Source organism: Strix aluco, chromosome 1 (assembly GCF_031877795.1).
Source record: "Strix aluco isolate bStrAlu1 chromosome 1, bStrAlu1.hap1, whole genome shotgun sequence".
NCBI lineage: Eukaryota > Metazoa > Chordata > Aves > Strigiformes > Strigidae > Strix > Strix aluco.
Window position 1 is genome coordinate 70799379 of NC_133931.1, and position 21743 is coordinate 70821121.

General features: G+C 40.2%; 2 protein-coding genes across 5 annotated transcripts in view; both read left to right on the top strand.

Annotated features, from left to right (window-relative positions):
* Nucleotides 1-14073, top strand: part of LPCAT1 (lysophosphatidylcholine acyltransferase 1) — a 73696-nt gene extending 59623 nt beyond the window's left edge. For all 4 annotated transcript variants that reach the window (XM_074824351.1, XM_074824370.1, XM_074824381.1 and 1 more), the window contains one exon: nt 4839-14073. In XM_074824351.1, coding sequence (XP_074680452.1) covers nt 4839-5023 — 185 coding nt within the window. In that variant the 3' untranslated portion in view covers nt 5024-14073. The remainder of the gene's footprint in view (nt 1-4838) is intronic.
* A 2339-nt stretch (nt 14074-16412) lies between these two features.
* The window catches only part of CLPTM1L (CLPTM1 like), a 32647-nt gene continuing 27316 nt past the window's right edge, over nt 16413-21743 (top strand). The window contains exons 1-4 of the mRNA XM_074824396.1: nt 16413-16675; nt 17412-17512; nt 19450-19639; nt 20818-20960. Coding sequence (XP_074680497.1) covers nt 16502-16675; nt 17412-17512; nt 19450-19639; nt 20818-20960 — 608 coding nt within the window. The 5' untranslated portion in view covers nt 16413-16501. The remainder of the gene's footprint in view (nt 16676-17411; nt 17513-19449; nt 19640-20817; nt 20961-21743) is intronic.

A 21743-nucleotide genomic window follows, 5' to 3' on the forward strand; every position in this document is an offset into this window, starting at 1 on the left:
AACCCAAGACGGACAAGTGATGCACAGTGCAGTTGCTCACCACATGCTGACTGATGCCCAGCCAATCCTGAGCAGTGATTGGCACCCCCTGTCTGTCTTCCCCCAGTTTATATACTGAACATGATGTCCTGTGGTATGGAATATCCCTTTGGCTCGCAGAGGTCAGCTGTCCTGGCCGTGCTCCCTCCCATCTTCCTGTGCACTTGCTTGCTGGCAGAACATGGGAAACTGAAAAGTTTTTGTCTTAAGATAAGTGCTACTTAGCAACAACTAAAACATCAGTGTGTTATCAACATTATTCTCACACTGAATCCAAAACACAGCACTGTACCAGCTACTAGGAAGAAAATTAACTCTATGCCAGCTGAAACCAGGACAACTAGTAATACCTATGTTTCAATCATGCAATATGTGCTAAAGCTTCAACTGTAGAACTATTTTAGAGTTATGGAATGAGAATCATTGCCACCACCCTCCCCTTTTTTCCTGACTGCTACATCTTGCCTCCTTGATTCCTGCTGTGCTACCCCTTTCCTTTCTGTACCCCTCTGTCAGTAATGTCCCCAGCATTTCCATGTCCATCCTACGTTATTGTCTTTTTCCTGCGTATCTCTTGTTTCCCAACTCATTTGGGTGGTGACTCAATTCTTCTCTGCACCACAACCCCCCACCCCCCCCCAATCACCAGCTTCAAAAATACCAGCACAGAGTCAAAGCTGGTAAGCCTAGCAGAACTCTAATTTTGGCACACTTCATTGTTTGAGAATACCTACGTTTGAAATAGTGTACAAGTAAACTCAGACCAGTTCATGTGAGCTACCAAAGAATTAATATTTTAATATCCATCTTTAACAGTACTTAGTTGCATTTAAACCTGCACTTTACCCCAAGTGGTCATGGTATGTTCCCACCACATGAAAATCTAGGCCACTGAGCCACAGCAGTGGCCACTGAAGTGCTTAGCTCTCATTTTTGCTATTTTATTTCCTGCAGTCAAGAGTAGTCTTTTGTGAGGCTACACAAAGTAGAATGGTGTTTACATCATTTCTTTGAAACTTTGCTTGGATCTTTTTCTGAGAGAAGTGCTCATTTTATAATGTAAACATTGCACTGAGATTTTTAATGTATCTGAAAGCCTAATAGTAAGAATAAATGTCCAGTTTATTGTGGTAGAGAATTAGAAGATGAACTTTTAGTATGCATTTCTATCTTGAAAGTTCTTTCTGTAAGTATGCAATCTCTTGCCTTTCATGAGAATATGTGCAACTTTCCACATGCTCAATTTATTGCACTTAAATACTGACAAAGGAGAGGTGGAAAATTTGCAAACTGCACCTTTTCTGAAGTCATTGTCAGACAAGTTCTGAGAAATCAAAACTTTGTATCCAGTGGAAGAGTACTGACATTACTTTGGATACACACAGCAGAGCGTCTGCCCACAAGCTCCTCCTTTCTAGAGTGTTTAGAATGTGAAGCAGGAATCTTAAGTCTTCAGTCTTACTTGTAAAAACAAAAAATAAAATATCCAAACTATAAAACCTACATTGCTGCACATATAGCAGAGTCCTTGAAGCCAGAGATCTCATCCCAAAGGTAGAGCTCAGGTTGCAGGTAAACAGAATAGCCAATAGCAAAATTGAGATTTTTATAACTACATTGATAATGTTGGATCTGAATTGTTAGAAGTCCAGATTTTTGTCACATGTTTAAAAATACACAAAGATCTGTGTATAGTTTCAGTTCTCTTAAGCAGTGTGCTGTTGGCTTAACTGTTTAGATGCACCTTGATTCCAAAGCTCATCCCTTCACTGTAATCTAGAGAGAGGCAAGATTTCTTCATCTTAAGACATGATTCTGGAGAATTTGAATAGGTTCTGTAGGAGGGTATCGCAAATTCTAAGAAGCTGTCCACCTGCTTTTGATAGACAAATGATGACTGTGAAAGTGTTCTGAAGACTCTGCCTTGCTTGCCGGTAACAAGAAAAAAGGGGGGATTGGCAAAATTGTGAATATCCATATGGATGAACATTCAGAGAAGGAAGAATTATTTGTTCTTTAAAACGTAGTATCCTTATATTAACTACAGGATTATCCTGTTAAGTTCCTGTACACTGAAGTAATTTATAGCTGAGGGGGAACAAAAACTAGAGGAGATGCATGAACATACAGCTTCAGTCAGGAGCATCAAGTAGTGGGAGGGTATTGCAAAGGCAGGAGAAAAACCTCTTGAAGTTCTTGCAGTACATATGCATATTTAATGCAAAAGTATAGACAGCAGTCTTAAAGAACTCCACTTTGGATTCTTTCCTTTTTGTCTCTTTCCTCTAAGTAGGGACAGGAAGTAAAATTACTTTTTTCCCCCAAGTAAATGACTAAGGCGATCTTTTCCTCCAGACAAATGCTTCACAGTTGCTTTAAGTTTGAGCTCCAGATGAGATCTGTGATTAGAAATAATGCTGGAATAGCTCATTCTTCCTACATCACCTTGTCTCACATTTCTGATGAATGAGGCAAATGGGATCCCAAGCACTTTTCTTTAGGCTCTGCTTTGTACAACTTTGATAAATAGTCCTTGATATCTTCAGGACTTGTTTCAGCGAGACCCAAAACGTCTATTTGCTGTGATCTATCAGAAACATTATCCTGTTCAATTCAGTCCTCCCTGGAATCTGAGGTTTTTCATTTGGATCCAGTACTGATAAAACATTGGGGGATGGATCCTGACAGAGTTGTCAGGATGCCAATTTTGGAGGTAGACTATCGTACTTCTCTGAACAACTCCTTCAAGGGATTTTCTGAATTTATTTTCTGAAAGGACACAGTAGCTTTTTGAAGAATTACTTAGAATGGCATCTACAGTAAATATTATAGTCTTTCCCATGCAAAAAGGACTACGCTTAATGTGACTTGTAAAAGCATCTTTTGTACTGTTGGTTGAAATTTTTATAGTTATCTTACATTATTTGGGCTAACTATTAGAATGACATGACCTTTCCCAAAAAAGACTATTTTTTCAGTCATTAATATGACACACACATTATATGTGTTGTTACAAAAAGGAATAGATCCTTGGGATGGGTTTAAAGCGTCCATGTGAAAAAAGGAAATGCTTTCATGGTTCTGCTGCAGGCCAGACCCAGTTAAGGTTGATAGCTGATTGCTCTTTCCTTTTTAGCTGCAGAAAAATATACTCCATTGGATTCACTGAATGTGCTTAACTGATTCTGATGGATCAGTTTGCACTCAAGCGTTTCTAATATATTATTGCAACTACTACCCCTGTTAAATATTTTCAATATAAAAGAAAGTTCTACATTTCCTTCTTGAAAAAGGTCAGATGCATCACATCCCTTGGTATGAGATTTTTTTTTTTTAAAGTTGAACTTGCATTAAATATTATTGAAAGACAAACTTTTCCTGTATGCATTTTCAAGCATTTAAGCTGTTCTTCCCCACCCCTCCACCCTCCCCCCCCCCCAGACTTTATCATTTACGTGATCAATCATCCTGTTGTACATACAGGTTTTTCAACATAGATAGTAGTACTGGTTTTCATGGCCTGAGCGCCATCAGGTTTTGTTGAAGCTACAGGGTGCAAAATACTTTAGGTCCATAGAAACTGTGGATAAAGGATACCAAATTTTTGTATGCAGAGGGATGAAGTTGTTTATTGCATTCTTCCTACCTATCCCTCTGCAGCAGTTCGGAGGCAGGGTTGACCTACAACTTCAGTGCCCTTGTGAGCCAAATGACATTCCCTGGCCCTTTGCAATATTGAGAGAAATGTGTTGTCTCAGAGAAGGGTAGCAGAGAGGTGGCTGTGGTAGTTCCCATCTTCCACACCAGCCCAGTTGTGCCAGAAGGAACTGGGTGTCACTCCTCTGGTTCCTTCAGCTGTCATCTGCGCTGCACACCAGGGAGCTCACAGCATCGTCTGATCATGAGCTCTTCTGGGATAACGCGGTGAATTTGAGTGGGCCATGTGTGATAGATACACTGTAGGTGACTGACTTGGTGATAATGTTCACATCCAGCTTCTTCCAGTGTCAGTTTACATTATAAGAATAGCTTCTTATGACTTGGATCCTGTACAGTATCTTGTGTTCAAATCATGTCTGAATAAACAGTCATATGGGCAAATTGCGACAAGGCTTCAATGTCTGATTTTTGACACAGAATGTTACTTTTTGATGTTAAGGGTTCCCCACTCCCTCAAGAACTAATCTTGCTCTTTTTATTGTCTTATTAGTATCCAACATTAAAATCAGTTTTTTTCATAATATGTTACAAATTCATTATCTTCTCACAATATTATTCTCTAAAATATTAGGAGTTTTGAAACGCTGAAATCTTGAAAGTGGAAGGCAGCATTGACAGCTGCTGTTAGGTTGAAGAGAATTATGAGTGCAGAGCATTAAAGGGCATGTTTGCAAAAGACTTCCCAGATTTTAAGAAATGACTACTCTTGGTGTTCATTCATTGTTCCTCAGCTGGAGGGCTTCTGCCCTTCCCTCAGCGAACAGTGAAATGCTATGTCAGGGCATGTGGTGCTCCTCATGCATTTTAGTGCAAATCTGAGTCTGTTTATCCCTTCACCATAGGAGCTAAGTTCTGGTCTGAAGTGTTTTAAGAGGGCTTAGATAACTTTGCGGCATCTCAGCTCTGGAGATGTGGTAAACTTCTGCTGAGAAGCTAAAACAAGCTATGGGGATAGCATTATGCTAACTGCTGCTATTTTTCTCCAAAGTGATCATGTGATTATATATGTGTAAGTATTCAAATTTAGCATCCTTCTGTTTCAAAGAGCTGATTCTGTGTAACAACAATTTTTTTTTTAGATGACTTCTACAGATTTGCTGAATTGCACCCACACTTTGCAGAAGACTATCTCTATGCTGATCAGATGGGAGCTGAGAGTGGCTTGGAGACTTCATCTCTTTCTGCTCCTAATGGTATCTGTACTGACTTCAGCCCTGAAAACGCTGAAGATAAAAACAAGCCCATGCAGAAGAAACTGAATTAACACTACAACTGTTACCTTCCTCTCCTGGTGAGAGGATTGTCTTTTCTTGGGATTTTCATAAGTCACTCCAACTATACAGCAAATACCAGTTTTGTGTGTGAAAGTTCTACCTTAATACTGTTCTTTGAATCATATGTGCTATATTTAACAACATGTTCCAGATTACTTTGGGGAAGGTGTTTTTATTTTTTTCAAAAAGGTCTTTGAAAGGCGAAAATGTGAATGTGTTTCATTATTAATGTTCATATTTAAAAGGAAGCGGCACAGTTATTTATATTCCATTGGCTAGTTTCATGTACAAAGTGTCGCACAAACTGTGCATGTATAAAGAAACTGTAGCTACTATGGTGTTAAGTGCACTTTGGTGATTAGTGTTTTCCCTAGTTATGGGGATGTTTATTTGGGGCCAAACTTTGCTGTCCATATTTGCATAGTCAGTCTTGTTGATTTCAGTGGGATTATTCTCTTGAGCAAGGCAAGCATATTTTGGCCCTTTGTTTTGGTTTCAGTGAACAGTTTGGAAACAATAATGCAAAAACTTGCTAAGGATTACTTTTTATTGTCAAATGACAAAATTGTTTCTCTTTCAGTCTATTCCATGGTAGAATGAAAAGGGTCCTTATCCCTCACCCCAACACTTTTCTACTGTAATCTTCCAGATGCAATTAAACGTGATTTTTTTCCAAACTGACATGCCACATACTGTTTGCAAATACATGACAAAACTGTTTGTGCTTTTCTCTTACAATCGATTCAAATCGTGTCCACCTAGCATTTAAATGAGAGATGTTTACACAATTGTATTTAATCTAGGTTTATCGGGAATCACAGGTTTCTTTTGTAGCAAGCTTGTATACACAGATAATTTAGCATGGAACGTATTATGAAAACTTTGTTGTATCAGCACAAATTTGAAAAGGTTGCAGTTACTTCAAGACCAAGCCAGCAACAAGTTGCAGAACATCCTGAAGAAATGCTAGTTAAATCTCTATAGCAACATTACATATACTGCATATAACGTATATGGAGCTTAAAATAGGTTAGAAGTGTTTAAAAAACAACAAAACAACCTAAACCACTTTTGTTGTTAAAAAAAAAAACCAACAAAACAACCGAAAACACTTGTATTAGTAATGTTTCTTATCTTTCCTTTTGCAAAGCCAGATGCCTTAATTAAAGTGGAGGTCTCAGAGAAAAATATATATTATTATAAAACCACAGAGCTTCACTGATTAGTAAATGTGACAAAAGCCTCAAGGAGTAGGAGGGAGGACTCTGTTCCAAAAGAACTCTGATGGCAACTCTACTTCCAAACAAACAAAAATACTTTCAAATCATTTCTCTTACTAATTTTGTATGGCTGTGCTAAAATATGATGGTTTTGTGATTGGAAAACTGTTGAGATTTGAATCTTCGACATGTTAGAGTGATTTGAAAGGAAGGAATTTTAGCAAAAGAAAATCTTATTACCAAATGCTTTTATTACTGTTTTTTAAATAGCAGGTGTTTTAAAGCTCATGAGGATGTTGGAATGTGTCCTTAGAAATCCCTGACTGTATGTGGCAAGTCTCCAAACCAAAACTGGCTTTAATAGAAAGGATATGGGGGGAAAAAAATGTAAGAAATTATGCTTCCTGTGGGGTATGTGGAGGTAAGTCCTCCTTTGGAGGTAATAATTAAATTTTTGATTTATCTAGGTAATGCATGCCGGGCTGACAGGGCTGCAGCAGACTGGCAGACAAGATTTGAATTAAAACTGATCACAAAAAATAGGAGAAATGGTTTGGAAAATTAAGTCATGTGAGGAACTACACTTAGGTAGAAATAGCTGCATAAAGAGGAGGGAGTAAGTATTGCTGCATAAAACATGGGGCAACGATGGTATAGAATATGACAAACTAAGCACTGTTAACTCATTGCTGCAGAAAAGATACTCGTTGTAGTGGGATGCATCAACAGTGTAGCCTTTGAGAAGCATGGTGGTATTTCTGTGTTACCAAGGTGTGGTAAGGCCTTACCTGAACTACCTGTCCATGTTGGAGCACCTGAGAAAGATGGGGAGTAGCTGGATAGGGTCTGGAGGACAGAAAGTGCTCAGAGATCAAAAGTATTCTTTAATCCAAAGAAGGAGGAGACTGAAGGAAGATGTGAAAACAGTCTTCAGATATGAAAAAAGTTGCTAAAGAGAAGATAGGAACAGTCTTTTCTCCATGTTGATGGTAGATACAGTCTATTCACTTCAAAGGCAAGTTAAGTGTTAGGAGAATTTCTTTACAATACACCTAGTTAAGGTAAGAGAATGGGTTATTCCAGGTGGGTTGAGGAGCCTTTCTTCACTGGAGGTTTTGAAAACAGAACAGGCAGACAGCTAAGGTGGAGACATTGTTGAGATTTTGTTGATCATGCCCCAGGGTCATAGGGATACGTCCTGAGGTCTACTTTCTGTGATGATACAATATGTATTTTAGTTGGTATGTGAGGGAAGGCACATGAGCTGTAGTCTGGGCCTATCACATCTCCTCTACAAGACTCTTTATGGCATGTGACTTAAGCTGGCTAAGCTATCTCTTGTTTGTATGTGACCTTGGGAATGTGAGAATCTCAGAGTGCAGGGGATGAGATAGATTTCCCTGAGACACATGTCTGAAAAGAAGGAAGAGGTAAGCGTAGTATCCCATGGACAACTTTGAGGTGAGAGCTGCTCCAGAAGAAGAGATGTTCCACACCTGTGAAAGAGCGAAGCAAACTGACTGAATATGAGCGTGCCGAACTCGCACGATGGTGTGTGTAACATGGGGATCTGCCTTCTGAAAACCAAAGGGTTCATTTGGTTTCATATTTGTTTTGGTGAGGGAGATGTGTTCACAATCGTGGTGAGTGTAATAGCTGCGCTTGCGTGCACCTAAGCTGTGCAGAGTGTTTGGGCTGAAGGGTGCTGCAGCCTACAGCAGACAGGCCCTTACATGCCAACTGCCTGGTGAAGAGGCGCTGGAAGCCGTGTGCGTCGGTGAGTTCAGTCCAGAGCTGCTGCTGCTGCTGCTGAAGAAGGCTGGTGACCAGCACATTGTTTCCTTGGTGAGCAAGTACTCTTGGTGGAAGCAACCACTTAAAAAAACAAACAAACCCCACCAAACCACAAAACAACACTTAGATTCTGTAATGAATTGCGATGCTCCTTCTTTTGTGAGATTGTTGAACAAGGTAGAGACATAATAGGATGAATGATAGGGTGAAGCCCTGACCAGCCTGCATGGAAACATTGTTAGATCATGCATAATTTCACAAAAACTGAGATTAATGAATATAATTCAGGTGATTTTAGCATCTGTAGAATATAAGGCTATAATATTAGACTGCCTTGCAGTGACAGAAAAGCCACGTTACCGTAGGGTGGTAAACAGACTTTACTGAGGCTGAGACCTGTAACATACTGCACTACTGCAGCAATGTTCATTACAACTTATCTATCAAACTCCAACTGCTGAAATGTTTTAGTAGTTCCACATAAGTAGCCTTTTTAAAAGGCACCTGACTGTGGAATAGCTGGGTTGTGACAATCAAGTTTCAGTGGCTTGCTGCAATGTCAGGATAGAAGTGAAAGCTTGTTTTCCCCTCCACCAAATGTTGACATGTAAATGCTTTCAATTAAAATATCACAGATTTTTACAAACACATTGTTTTATTTTAACTGGTGATATCAACAGACCCTAAATTTACAGGGAGACGTATGAAGAAATTATTTCAGTTCTTTGCAACAAATTAATCTTACACAAAAAAATGCAGGGGTGTGAAGGCATGACACTTCTGATGAGCATTTTGCTACTTTTATGTAATGCTGCCATGCCTTGCCAGTAGAGCTCTTGCACCAGACTGAATTTTTACATATTGTCTGAGATCCCCAGCCAAAGCTTTGCTATTCTGATATGCTTGAACAGTATGCCTCTATTTCAAATGTATTTAACACAGAAACCCACAAAATCCAAGACACCTAAAAAGTGTCTTTTTTTTTTTTTTGCTTCATTTGTATTTCTTCAAACATAATAAAACCCCACTAAAACCAAACGAATGTTTAGGAGGTGCAAAGCATGTTTAAACCATTGTCTCTACCACAGTAAGGCAAGTACAGATACACTTAAAAGGCATTATCAGCAATTGGTAAGCCTTACAGAGAAATTAGGTTGTACACTTAATTTTATACCAGTGAATTACACTGTATGTTTCAATGCATTTATTGTAGCTAGAATAATCTTACTATGATTAAAAAGCAGCCGGGCATGTGCGTGTGTTTGCTAATCCTACTTTGAAGGTATAAATCCTTAGGTCACAAAAGTTGAAAAGGAGACACGTGTGCAGTAGGGAAGCAATGCAACCGCTTTAGAGGCAAAGCTGCTGCAAGTAAACAGCTAAGTTTTGTACTTGGCGGTTTCTTAATATTTTCATGCAAACTAAATAGGTTTGTTAGCTAGTTTAAGCACTGGGCTGGTTGGAATATTTTTATTCATAAAATGTAGTACACGTTTTTCTGGAAAAAGGATTGTTGCACTTCAACATCTGGATAGTTTGATAAATTTTTTAAAGCAGGTGTGTTTGTATTTATGAGCTCCCTTACAAGGCCATCTTTGGTATTGCCATTAAATTATTCTTCCTGTTTTTATATTACCATGTGGTAAGTACAGCTTTTCATATTAACTATTTTAGTCACATTCTGCTCTCTGCTCCTTCAAAAATAGTATTTAAAAAAAATAAATACTTAAAGAATAAAAGTTGCAGCACATGCTGTAGATCCCATGATCTCAGAAAAGCACTGTAAGGACAGCTTTGCATATATTATGAGACTGAACTAGAATGGAGAGAAAAAAAATCTGGTTAAAAACTCAGGCCAAGACAGATTAATTTTCCTTTAGGTTAGAGTGAGTGTGGGTCATAAGACCTTATGAAATGTTGCATTCTGCTTAACGTGAAGCCTCTTTTTCTTTCTAGCAGCTAGAATTAAGAGATTACAAATATGTTGGCCAAGAGTTTTACATTAGCAAAACTTAAGTTCGTCTCCTAAACTCATATTGAATCACCGAGTTTCCCTGTGAACTTCACATGGTTTGTTACTTTTTAGGTATCTGAACTTTAGCTAATTTGGAAAACTTAAATTATCTAATTAATATGGCTAGATCCTTTACAAAAAAGAAGGGAGTGTAGGTCCAACAGTTCAAATGGAAAGTAAGAATTTGTCATCAGTGCCACTGATAATTAGTTATTAATTAAATTATTAATTAATCAGTCCAGCAAAACTCTGAGATCTGTTTCACAGATGAGCAGGATGACTGACACTGTCATTCAGGTAATTTTGCAGTCCTGGGTAGGTAGAAATTAAGCCAGCTGTTCTTCAGTCAGAGGATGATTTCTTGAAAGTACTGCAGCATCATGTATCCAAGTAATGTCTAGGTCCCTGGCAGCGCAGCCAGTGACGTTTCATCTGTTCTCCCTGCCTTTTTCCTTTGAAAACTGGAAAAAAGTATTCAAACCGTGACAGGAACCTCGTAAGACCTCCTTCAGCTCCACTTCAGAGGAACAAACACAATTGTTCTGTGCTACAGCTAAGGCAGTGAACTGGGTATACATGTTAGTCACCAACACACTGTGATCAAAACCTGCATGAATTATATAATATTGAGGTAAAACTACTGAGAGAATGCAGCAGCAAACAGGTCAGCCATTAAATGTGCCTGGAGTTCTGTCTGTGAGTATTTCCTGCATCTCATAGTGATCGAGTTAAACCAGTTTCTTTCCCTAGGAAACCTTTCAGGTTTGTTTCAAGATCGTAATTACTTTGACTTTTACAAGTGGAGGAGTGATCTGTTTTGTAGAAAACAGCCGCTTTTTCCCCAGATGGTACGATGTGCTTTATCATGTGTAATGGGATTAAACTGAAGTGGGTGATACCAAGAGAGCAGAGTATTTAAGAGGCTTACAAAATGGAGGGTTTATGTTTCTGTGAAATAGGCTGAGACCTTTTTGCAGCAGTTCACACCCTGCCTAGATTGACTTTCAAGTTTGTTAGGAAAAATAATTTTACTAGTTGTGTGATGGCAGTGGCTGGTTATTCCATTTTCTTTAGCAAAATGGCAGAGCAGAGTACTCCTGTGCAGGCTAACTTGGGGAGGCCATCTGTAACCAGTAAAGACGTATTTGCAGTTTCAAATGATCAGTCTCCAGGAATGGAAACAGTAAAATCACCTTAGCACAGATTGCACCTGAGTAAATTAATCCTGTTAATTAACTTATGTGGGGGTTGGGGTTTTTTAACAACATAATTGTCATGCTTTTTTATTCTGAGCTAAATTACACAGGGCCGTATGAACATCAGAGCTCATTTGAGGTTAGCTTGAGGATCTTGGAAAAGGTGCTGCATGATAATCTGTCAGTATAGTGTTAAGTTTCAGTTTTTTCACTGTGACCAAAAATGACGGAAGAGAAAAGTCATAATGACTTTTGCAATATTCTATTTTGATATCATGAATGGGGTGTTATTTGAGAGTGCCAGTTCTGAGGCAAAGGGCCAGCTGGAGAAAAATCAGGCTGAACTTCTGGTCCTGAACCAGCAAGCAGAAAAGCCCATCAAGGCTAGCTTTCACAAGGCAAAGCTTTCACCGTGCAGCAGGCCTTTTCCCATAGTAAAGCAGGACCTTTTCTGCCTCTTGGGCTGATGAATTCAGTCTTCTGTATCCCTAGCTCTTGCTCATGCTGTCTATTCTTTGTAGACATGTTGCAGCCTGAGGGAGACCTCGCTGCCTCTGAAGTGACATTCATGGACTTTCCTCCCTGAGCCATACACAGCAGGTGAATATTAAAGTCCTGTTCTGGTAATGCCACCCAAAACTAAGGGCCCGTGTGCTGCTTTAGCTTGTGCCTGCCGTTAGGTAAGGGCTTGCTTTTTCTTTTCCCACACTTAAACCATTGCAGGTGTGTCCAGGTAACAGCAGGTCTGAAGGAGCTTATGAGATTCTCCTTGTTCCTATGGTCAGTAAGAAATTAAATTTAGAAATCTAGTACAATGAAGCCTTAAATTGGATTGACTTCTGACTCGCTATGTCACTTTCAGTGCGTGACTGTTTGCTTTCAAGTTCTGAATGCAGCATCTATAAATGTGATAGCAAACAAAGTCTCCTCATGGATACTGAAGAAAGCTGAATCTCAGACACTTTTCATCCTACCATGGTACTGGAAATGAAATTCATCTGACGATAGGTTATTTCTAAGTCTATGAATGTATATGGGGAAAACCCAAATACATGTCTTTTATTCACTATCCAGCATGAAGACAATTTTGTATTTTAAATGCTAAAAAAAACCTTGTAAAGATCTTGTATGCCCTAAGTATATATTTTTGTCCTATGTTTTCTTTTATAATGAAGTTCAAGCAAAATATTTCTTATATTTCAGAAGGGATGTTTAGGTTAGCCAGTGCTGTGCTTTCCAGACTACAAAACCAGTTTTTAAGTAAACAACTAAAAATGAAATTGTATTTTTAAATATGTGGATTAGAATTCTTTAAGTTAAACATGTCTCCTTAGCAATTGTATATACTTAGACAAAAAGCGAAACCTTTGCAGCTGCTTGTCTATATGGTTGTGTTTGGTGATTTGTTTATATTGCTTTCTTAAATTGCTCTAAGGGTAATAAGAGCTTTATGTAAATCAGTAACGTTAGAAATAGAAGTAAATTTCTTGAGAAGTGGTAGATTTTTGTTTCCTGGAGGAGGACCAATACTGAACATCTGCTAACCTTGTATTATGTACTATACAACTTCAATGTTGCAGCATTGTGCTGAAAGCATTTGGCATCTGTTCAATGGGACCACTTTCTAACCTTTTTTGTAATTCCCAGCATCTCTCCAGGTGTGCAAGACATTTCTAATTTGATCATAGGTACTAGTTCATGGTTTTGGATGAATAAAATCAAGTTACCAACAAGCTGAGAAATAATCCAGGAAAAAAAAGTTTTTTTGTTTTCTTGAATTATTGTTAAACTTGCATTGATGATATAATTTATGTATTTTGGAAAAAAATATTGTTATGTTTTTGAACACACTTGAGAATTTAAATGCAGAAGCAAAAAAGTTAACCTTTTAAATGATCAAATATTGGAATTTTCTCTTACCGCTACTGAATCCAAGTTAGGCCCTGCCATGAAGAGGATGCTTTTAGTTGCAAACCTGTGCTGCCAGCGCAGGAAGCTGTTCTGTAGGAACTCACTTGCAAGGTATTACGTGCTTATTCCATCAGTGGTACAACTTCTGTTGACTTCAAGGCTGCTCAAGCAGACCTGGTGTGTTTAAAGACGCATAGTGGCTGCAAGCTCTTTATTATAATAGCCCTTGGATATGCAGTGTAAATCTGTAACAATATATAGTGCTACTGGACAATAATAATCTGAATGCGTACTTTCTGCTGTAAATTTTCCTCCTATGGCTCCTGTGGTATGTGTACATAGACTATTACCTTTGCACTGAACTGGCTATACTTCATAACTGAAAAGCAAAAGCAAGTAGTGTACTAAAGATGACTGTAGCTTGTGGTTCCAATTGTGGAAGTACTTTTGCTGAATGAAGAGTATAGCTTCAGTGCTACAAATTTGATTTTTATATTTTTTATTAACATGCATGGAAGACTGAGGATAATATTTTTTAAAAATAAACTTGCTTTTGTACATTTTTCAATGTTTAAAACTATATGATTTAACATTACCTCTGAATACCAGTGATCAGTCAATTCTTAAAGGAAATACCTCAATCTGAGCGTTCTTTTCTTGTTAGTTGTCTGATAGGTTGAAATGGACTATAGCGTGTGATAAACTGAGCCAAATGATGTAGATGCTTAAACTATGCTATGTAAGTTGTATGATGATTTACAAAAGGGAACTAAATGATACACTACAAGTGTTGATGTGTAGTATACAATCACGGCTCAATCTGCCCAACTGGACATTTTCCTTATGAATGGCTTGTAAATTGAATTTTCAGCGTGAAGCCAAATTAAAAATGAAACAAAAAATGTTTGGGTTTCCTCTGAATTTTTTTTTTTAGATTTCAGTTTTTTATAAACAACAAGGTTTACAATAAGGGACAGGATACAAATCGTAATTGTGAATAAGACTGTGTCCATATATGTGTAGGCATGCATTGTTGATGTACATTCTCTGTAGCAGCGTGTGTAGGAAAACAACGTTTGTTTACCTGACAACCTGGAGTATAAAATACAGGGTTTTAAGGGGTTTTTGTTTGGGTTTGGGGTGTTTGAGGTTTTTTTTGTGAGGGGGTGTGGTTTTTGTTTTCGTTATTAGTGGGTTTGTTTTGTTTCCCCTACTGATGACAGGGATATTGACTCCAGTTCTATTTTCTGTACCTAAAGAAGATCAAAAAAGATTCAGAAAAGGGGCTCCAGAAGTCTGGAGAACAAGTCTGTCTGAATTAGATGGCTGCTTTCTATCCTGGAAACAGACAAGAAGTGATCCAATACTCCAGATATCTACATACATAAGAAAATCGTAACAGAGGATGGAAAAAGTCATAACAAGATGCAGTGGATATAAGCTGAACCATTAATATGAACATTTTAAAGAATACAAGTGAAACACTGGGGAAGTTTACCAGAGAAATAACATACATTCATCATGATACGAAGATTTGAAGGAAAGACTTGTTAATGTTTTTCTTAATGTCAGTCTCTAATTTCAAGCTATCAGGTGGATGCAGATTTTGAGTATGTTCTTTGGCCCAAGTCACATTAGTCATGCAGTGGTTTGTGTGAAAGAACAGACATCTGTAGGTGATAGCAAATGCATGTAACTTCATTCTGTGTAAGAAGAGAGATTGAATACACTATTTGTCCAAAACAGAATTTAATCTAGTTGCTTCTTCTTTCAGTGAAGTCCTACTAGTCATGCAGCAATGTGACATGCTTTATTATGAAGAAAAGCTTTAAAACTTGAACCTTTTTTTGCCTAAATATATTTATCCTTTTTCTTCTGCTCTAAAATGCAAATAACTTATTTTCTCTATAGTTATGAAAGTAGATTATGCTAGAAAATGTTTTAACTAATGCCAGAGGATGCTATCAGAATGCAGTACACTTTCACAAATTCTTACTCATTACAGAATGGAAGTGATTTACATTACTAATGAAATATTATGGATGTGTAAATGCACAAAATGCCTACCTGATACCATCTGGTTTTAACCCTGCTTTTTCCTGTTGCTTGCCAGGGTAGCGAGTCCTACCAGAAGTGACAGGGTATAGCCCTGGCTTTGCTCTGCCCTGTCGGCAGAGCCCTCCTTTACTGCTCCTGCCCCTGTGCTGCTTTGTTCAACAGGGAGCTGGTGGGGTCTGAAGCCAGCCCTTCCTTGCTGCTGCCTTGTTTCGGCATCTTTTCAGGTGAAACTCTCACATCATGCCCTCTTCTTCCCCACCCTCATCTTCCCACCTTTCTCCTGCTACTCTCCACTACCTTCTTCTCTTAATGAAGGTATCCATTTTCACCTTCCCCTGTGGTATTTCCAAGCTGAGCTGCTGGGGCAGTCATCTCTAACCCATGCTTGTGCCTTTTCTGCCTCCACCTACCTTCTGCCCAATGCCCTCAGCCGAGGTGTACTTGAGGTATGTACCCAAGTCACCACTTTTTTCTGTTGACAGCAGGCGAGCTGATGTGAGGGCCACAAGAACCGCTCCTTTCTTGCTCCTAGCGCAGGGCCTGGAGGAGCGTTCTCAGGTCCCTTGAGGGGCAGCGTTTGGTAGCTCAGGCCTTTGGGCGCAGAGCGTGGTGGGGCTTGGCCCCTGTGCTGCCCGGGGGCCGCTTCCCTCGTTGCTGATGGATGGACACGGGTCCCTTATCTCCTACTACCACCGCCTGTAGGTGTTTGCTCCTGTTGCTCCTTTCCTTTCTCTACTTTTTTTTCTTCATATTACACTACTTTTCAGTCTCTACCAAAAGTAGTTTGGGGTTAGACAGGTGAGGAATTTTTTTTTTTAATTATTTTGTAACAAGTCCTAAGCAGGCTGTGCTGTGCCCCTCTCGGCGCTGGCTCCGGGTGAGGGCACAGCGCCACACCGGAGCCTCCTCTCCCTCTTCCTCTCCCTTTATCCCCCCCGGGGCTGCCTCTCCCCTCACGGACTGGGCCCTCCCTGGACCCCAGTCGATGCGAGGGGCCCTGCGGAGCCGCGGGCGCCCGGCGGGAAGGGAGCGCGCCGGGCTGGGGCCCTCAGCGCCCGCTAGCGGCGGCGGGCGCGGCCCCGCTGACGTCACGCCGTGACGCCCCTGCCCGCCGCCGGTTGCTAGGCGGTGAGGCGCGGTGCTTCCTCCGCCCGCCGGAAGTGACGCATGAGGCAGTGGGGGCGGGGCTGTTGGTGCGTGGGGGATGCGCGAGCCGCGGCGGTGGCGGGGCGGCCCGGCTGATCCCGAGCGGGGTTGCGGGGGGCGGCTGCCGCCATGCTGAGCCGCAGCTCGTTCACCAGCCTGGTGGTGGGGGTGTTCGCCGTGTACGTGGCGCACACGTGCTGGGTGATGTACGGCATCGTCTACACACGGCCCTGCCCGGCGGCGGGCGGCGGCGGAGCGGCGGGGTGCGTCTGGCCCTACCTGGCGCGGAGGCCCAAGCTGCAGGTGAGCGTGGCGCAGCCAGTGGAAAGGGGTGGGCGGCTGCGAGCCCCCGGGGGGCGGTGGCGCCGGGAACGGCCCCGAGGAGCGGCCGGCCGGCCGGCCCCCGACCCCTCAGCAAACTGCCCGCGGAACGGGTTCCCCGGTACCGCCGGGGCTCCACTGCCGGCCTGGAGCAGGAGCGGCGGTGCCCGCCCGGGCCTGTCTCCTCCCGGCCCGGCGCTCCCCTCGGGGGTGCGGGGAGCTGACGGCCGGCGTCACGCGTGGCCTGCCCACTGCCCCGGGGCGCGGCTCCCTCTCCCCGTGTGGGGCTGCTGCGGTTGTCGCGGGGGAGCAGACGGCGGGGAGCGCGCCGCGGTGCTGTGTGCGGGCTTCCCCCGCCTGTCCCAAGCGCGGGTGGGATGAGAGTGTATTTCATTTTTTGGCTTCGCGTACCTGTTGGCACGTACGCTGAACAGAGCAACCTTGCTGGAGAAACGGCTCCGCTTACTTAAAAGTCTTTGATTTCAAGTATAGGTCATCCTGTTAAAATGTATCTGGTGTCTGCGTCGCAGTGTTTTCTGTCCCCGGAAGGAGGGAAGGGATAGCTGAAAGCTACGTTAGGCTTTTTTCTGAATACTTTGTATTCTTTCCCAATGACTGGGGAAATTAGTGGAGCTAGAATACAGCTCTGTAAAGTGTACTGATGCATGAGTTCAATATTTCTGTACTCTGATTTCTCTGTGCTGTGTTTTGATTTCAGTTAAGTGTATATACTACCACACGGTCAAACATTGGTGCTGAGAGTAATGTAGATCTGGTTTTGAATGTGGAGGACTTTGATATTGAGTCCAAATTTGAAAGGTAGGTATCTGAACTGCGAGTTCTTTAATTCTGAAGTACGTATCCTAACGAGTAGTTAGTTACACATACGGAAGTATGCATGCAGCAAGGTAGACTGTTCATGATAGTTGTGTTGAAAGAGTGGAGCTGCTGTTCTTGCATTCTTTGTTTTGGGGTTAAAGCTATTTTTGCATGCTGTACAGGCTTTGTTTTCGTGAAGTCATAACTATATTTGCCATGTTAAGGCAGGAAGAACGTTAGTTGGATTTCAGCCTTAGAGTTGAGGACAAAGTGCTGCTGTTAATAAAACCAGTCTTAAAATTTCCTAGAGCATTTCATGACTTAAACATTGGTGAAGTGCTTGCCCTGATAGAAGGGGTGTGCTAAGTTCATGTGGTGCTGAGGAACAGGCTCTTAGACAAACTTTTCTTACACTGAAAATCATCTCATAGTTGCAAAAAACAAAGGTTGTAAAACAAGGCTATACTAGTAAATACAGAATGCTTGTTTCTCTCATGTAGATTCTACAAATCTTGAATGTTGTCCTATGTTGTCATATTATTCAGATTCCACTCTAAGCATTCATCTCACTACCTGTGCTAGATCAGTAATGTATGTCTGATGTGCTAAACTTAAATATTGCTTAGTTTGGATCAGCGTACTGTTTTCAGCCATATAGGCAAATGTTTTACAAAAGCATGCTCTGCTTATAATAGTAAAAATTACATTCCATTGTGAAAATCTAAGTCAAAGTGCATGGAAATGCTTGAGACTGTAATAACATGTGTTGCCAGTCTACTAGCTATGTGATGTTCCTAACAGCCATGGCTTTAGACCTGGAATAGAACTTGGAAGTCAAACTGTGTTCTGTTCTCTTGTGTTTTATGCTTTTCTGTAACTATTTCAGTGCTAATCGTTGTAAAAGTAAACCCCCTTTTTCTGTTACTGTAGGGTTTTGAGATCTTCTGAAGGGATGTTGATGCTAAGATGGAATAAAATTGTGCCCTTAGACAAATTTCTGAGTATAACCCTGCACTCTGCAGTCTCTCTACAGTTAAAATTATTAGAACTACTTGTTTTGTGCTTCATATTTGTTGCCTCACTTTTTTTTTTTTAAGTAGTTGCCTTATTCTTGACTCTATTGTCACAATGTCTCCCAGGTTATTTCACCTTTTTCTCTGTTTTCTGTAATGAAGAATGTGTTGGTCTGCTATTTAAGTCATATTAAACTTAATCTCTGACAGACTTGAAAATATAAGAGTTGTTTTACCGACACAGTCTGCTAAGCCACAGGAAATATTCAGAGAAAAATAACCTAAGCAAATTGACAGGAATAAAGGAGGTGTTATGCAAGGTTGCAAGTAGGATGATTTCTTGGCTAACACAAGGGGACTGACTTCGTGGTTTGGGGCTCCCAATGTAGAGTTCTGTGCTTGGCATGCCATAGCTGAGAAGATATTTTATTAATGCAAAGTGCTTGGCAAAACTTGGTGCTTTGCTTTTTAAATGTGTTATCGTGTAGACAATCTGTGATACATATTCAGCACACAGAAGGCTGTTTTCTATAAGTGCTGTGATAATTTTGGCCCTATGACCTATCGGCAGGGGAAAACAACAAAAGAACTGATGATGCAGTCCTGGGTTATCTAAGGTAATAAAGGATGAATTGGACAAAGACTAAAGTATCTTAATATAATAGTAAAACTTTGGAAATAGAAATATTATGACATATACTGGGGTATGTAAGTTGTTCCCATCCAGCCATGACTCATTAGGACATATTAGCCAGAACTAATTGTTGTGTGCCAGGCAACCCAAATGTCTTTTTTTTTTTTTTTTTTTAATGTCCCCAAACTTTTCTTGCTTCCTTCCAGAACATTTTCAGTGATCCTTATCTGTAACAGCTAAATATTTCAATGTGTTATGCCATCTCATAATGTATTTATTTTGTATTTTAGGACAGTGAATGTCTCTGTACCAAAGAAAACCCGAAATAATGGCACATTATATGCATATATATTTCTTCATCATGCTGGCATTTTGCCTTGGCATGATGGTAAGCAGGTGCATATAGTAAGCCCTCTGACCACGTACATGGTCCCTAAACCAGAAGAGATTAATTTGCTCACGGGAGAATCAGCCACACAGGTAGGTGGTTTTTCCATCTATAGATAGAACAACTGCAAAAAAAAAATTATTTTATAGACACCTAGTGTTACATCTGCTGTGCTGGCATCTTTACACTGATGATGATGCTAGAAAAAAATAAGATCAAAACCCCTCTTCCTGATTATCAGCTTTTACACTAATAGTAGACCACTTACCCCAGCAGAGGTAGAGCCCTCTATAATGCTGCCTGCTATTAATTAATGTTAATTAATTCTTTAAGGATTCATTGCTTTTGGTAGAAATACTGTACAGTTCTGTAACAGCATGATGCTGCTTTCTATAGTGAATTGGATTCATGTGAAATAATATGCCTTGCTTTCATAAAACAGAGTTATGAACTTGATTTTGACATTGGTGAGTGACCAATGTCAAATTGCTTCTTTAGGATGTTCTTGCTTTCCGTGTCAATTCAAAAGAATAAAACAATATTCTTTGGCAAATGCCATGATTACTTAGCAGGGTGGGAAAAAATTTACTGTTATTTAATGAAATACTTGTGAATGGCTGTTGTGCCTCATATTAAGTGGAGGTTGAGAATTTCACTCTTCTTTGGAATCTGAAACATACTTGTAGCCAGCATTGCTGTGTCTAAATCCCATCAGAATAAAGTTGAAAATGAGTTGAGGCTAGAGTCCAACACTAAAAGTCAGAAGAGGTGGTGTTCATCTAAAGACAAGCAAGCAGAATGCCCTGGGAATAAGGATTTACTGAAAGCTAAGGTTGTACTTGGTTTTAGTACTACTTTACACAGCATTTGGAAGCTCGGAAGTCCAAAACAAATGCTCTGATCTTTTTACTCCCCAAAATTAATGTGGTCGATCATCCACATCCTTCTGACTGTTTTGAAGTAACATCTGATTACTCTACAGTCCTTATTTCAAAGTGACTTTTTCTGACTAGTATCCACATTCCTAAGGTATTAAGATAATTAGCTGAATATTCATTCTTGAAGAACAAGGCTGTGAATGGGCACTAAAGTTTTTCAGTGTCGGGTTACGATGGGCCTTTACAACCATTCTGTCTTATTTGAGCAAAATATTTACCTGGTGAAAATTAAGGTAAGGTGTTTCTTAGTGGGCTTCTGTGTGAGTTAGAATATTACCCTATTCAAAATTCTGTATTGCTTAGCAGTATGTATGTTTATTGTATTTTTAAAGCAAATTGAAGCAGAAAAACAGACCAATGCTCTAGATGAACCTGTCTCTCACTGGAGGTCACGATTAACCTTAAACATCATGGTGGAAGATTTTGTGTTTGATGGATCATCCCTCCCTGCTGATGTTCACCGTTATATGAAGATGTAAGTCGGAGACTTAATCTTGCTAGATCTGTTATTATGAATTTACTGCATATTGCTTCAAAAATCCTCCCTGGCCTCCTTTAGTATTTTATGTTTAAATTGGTGCTTAGGAGACAAGAATAGATGCTCTTAATGCCTGCATTTCGGTAGTGACAATTAGTAAGATTCTACGTAATAGAAAACCTGATTGGAGATACCTTGTTCCTGGTCAGCTCAGAGTTCAGAATACGTTTTTGTAGGGAGTTATCATAGTACGACAAAGCAGAACTACAAAGACACAAGTAAAATGCTGCAGCAGACTTCATACGTCCTTGTTCTGAAATCATACTTCTGGCCTTTAAAGCAATTACTGTCCTTTGACCTTTACAGTTATCCTTCATTTGCAAATTATCTGTACAAACTGCAGGTGCTGAAGAGGCACAGCTGACTTCCTGTGACATCTGTTTTCTTCCTTTATGATGGGCTTTATTTTACTTTGACAACGTGTGTTCCTACATTATGTCATTTTCTCAAGAAAATACTGAAAAACAAGGATAGTTTTTTAGGCCACTAAATGCAGACAGTAGCTTCTGTTCACAGCTTGCTTGAATTACTTCCAGTGTTAACCATATAAATAGTGCTGTATTGGCTTGTGCTGCTCTATGCTGATGCCTTTCTCTACAAGTATCCTGTTAAATCCAAAAGTAGTTACTTAATTAGCAGACCCCAGGATTCTGGGATGGCTTCCCAGCCAGAAGAGTTAAACTTAGTAACTCATAAGATGGGCCCATAACAAGAAGGGGT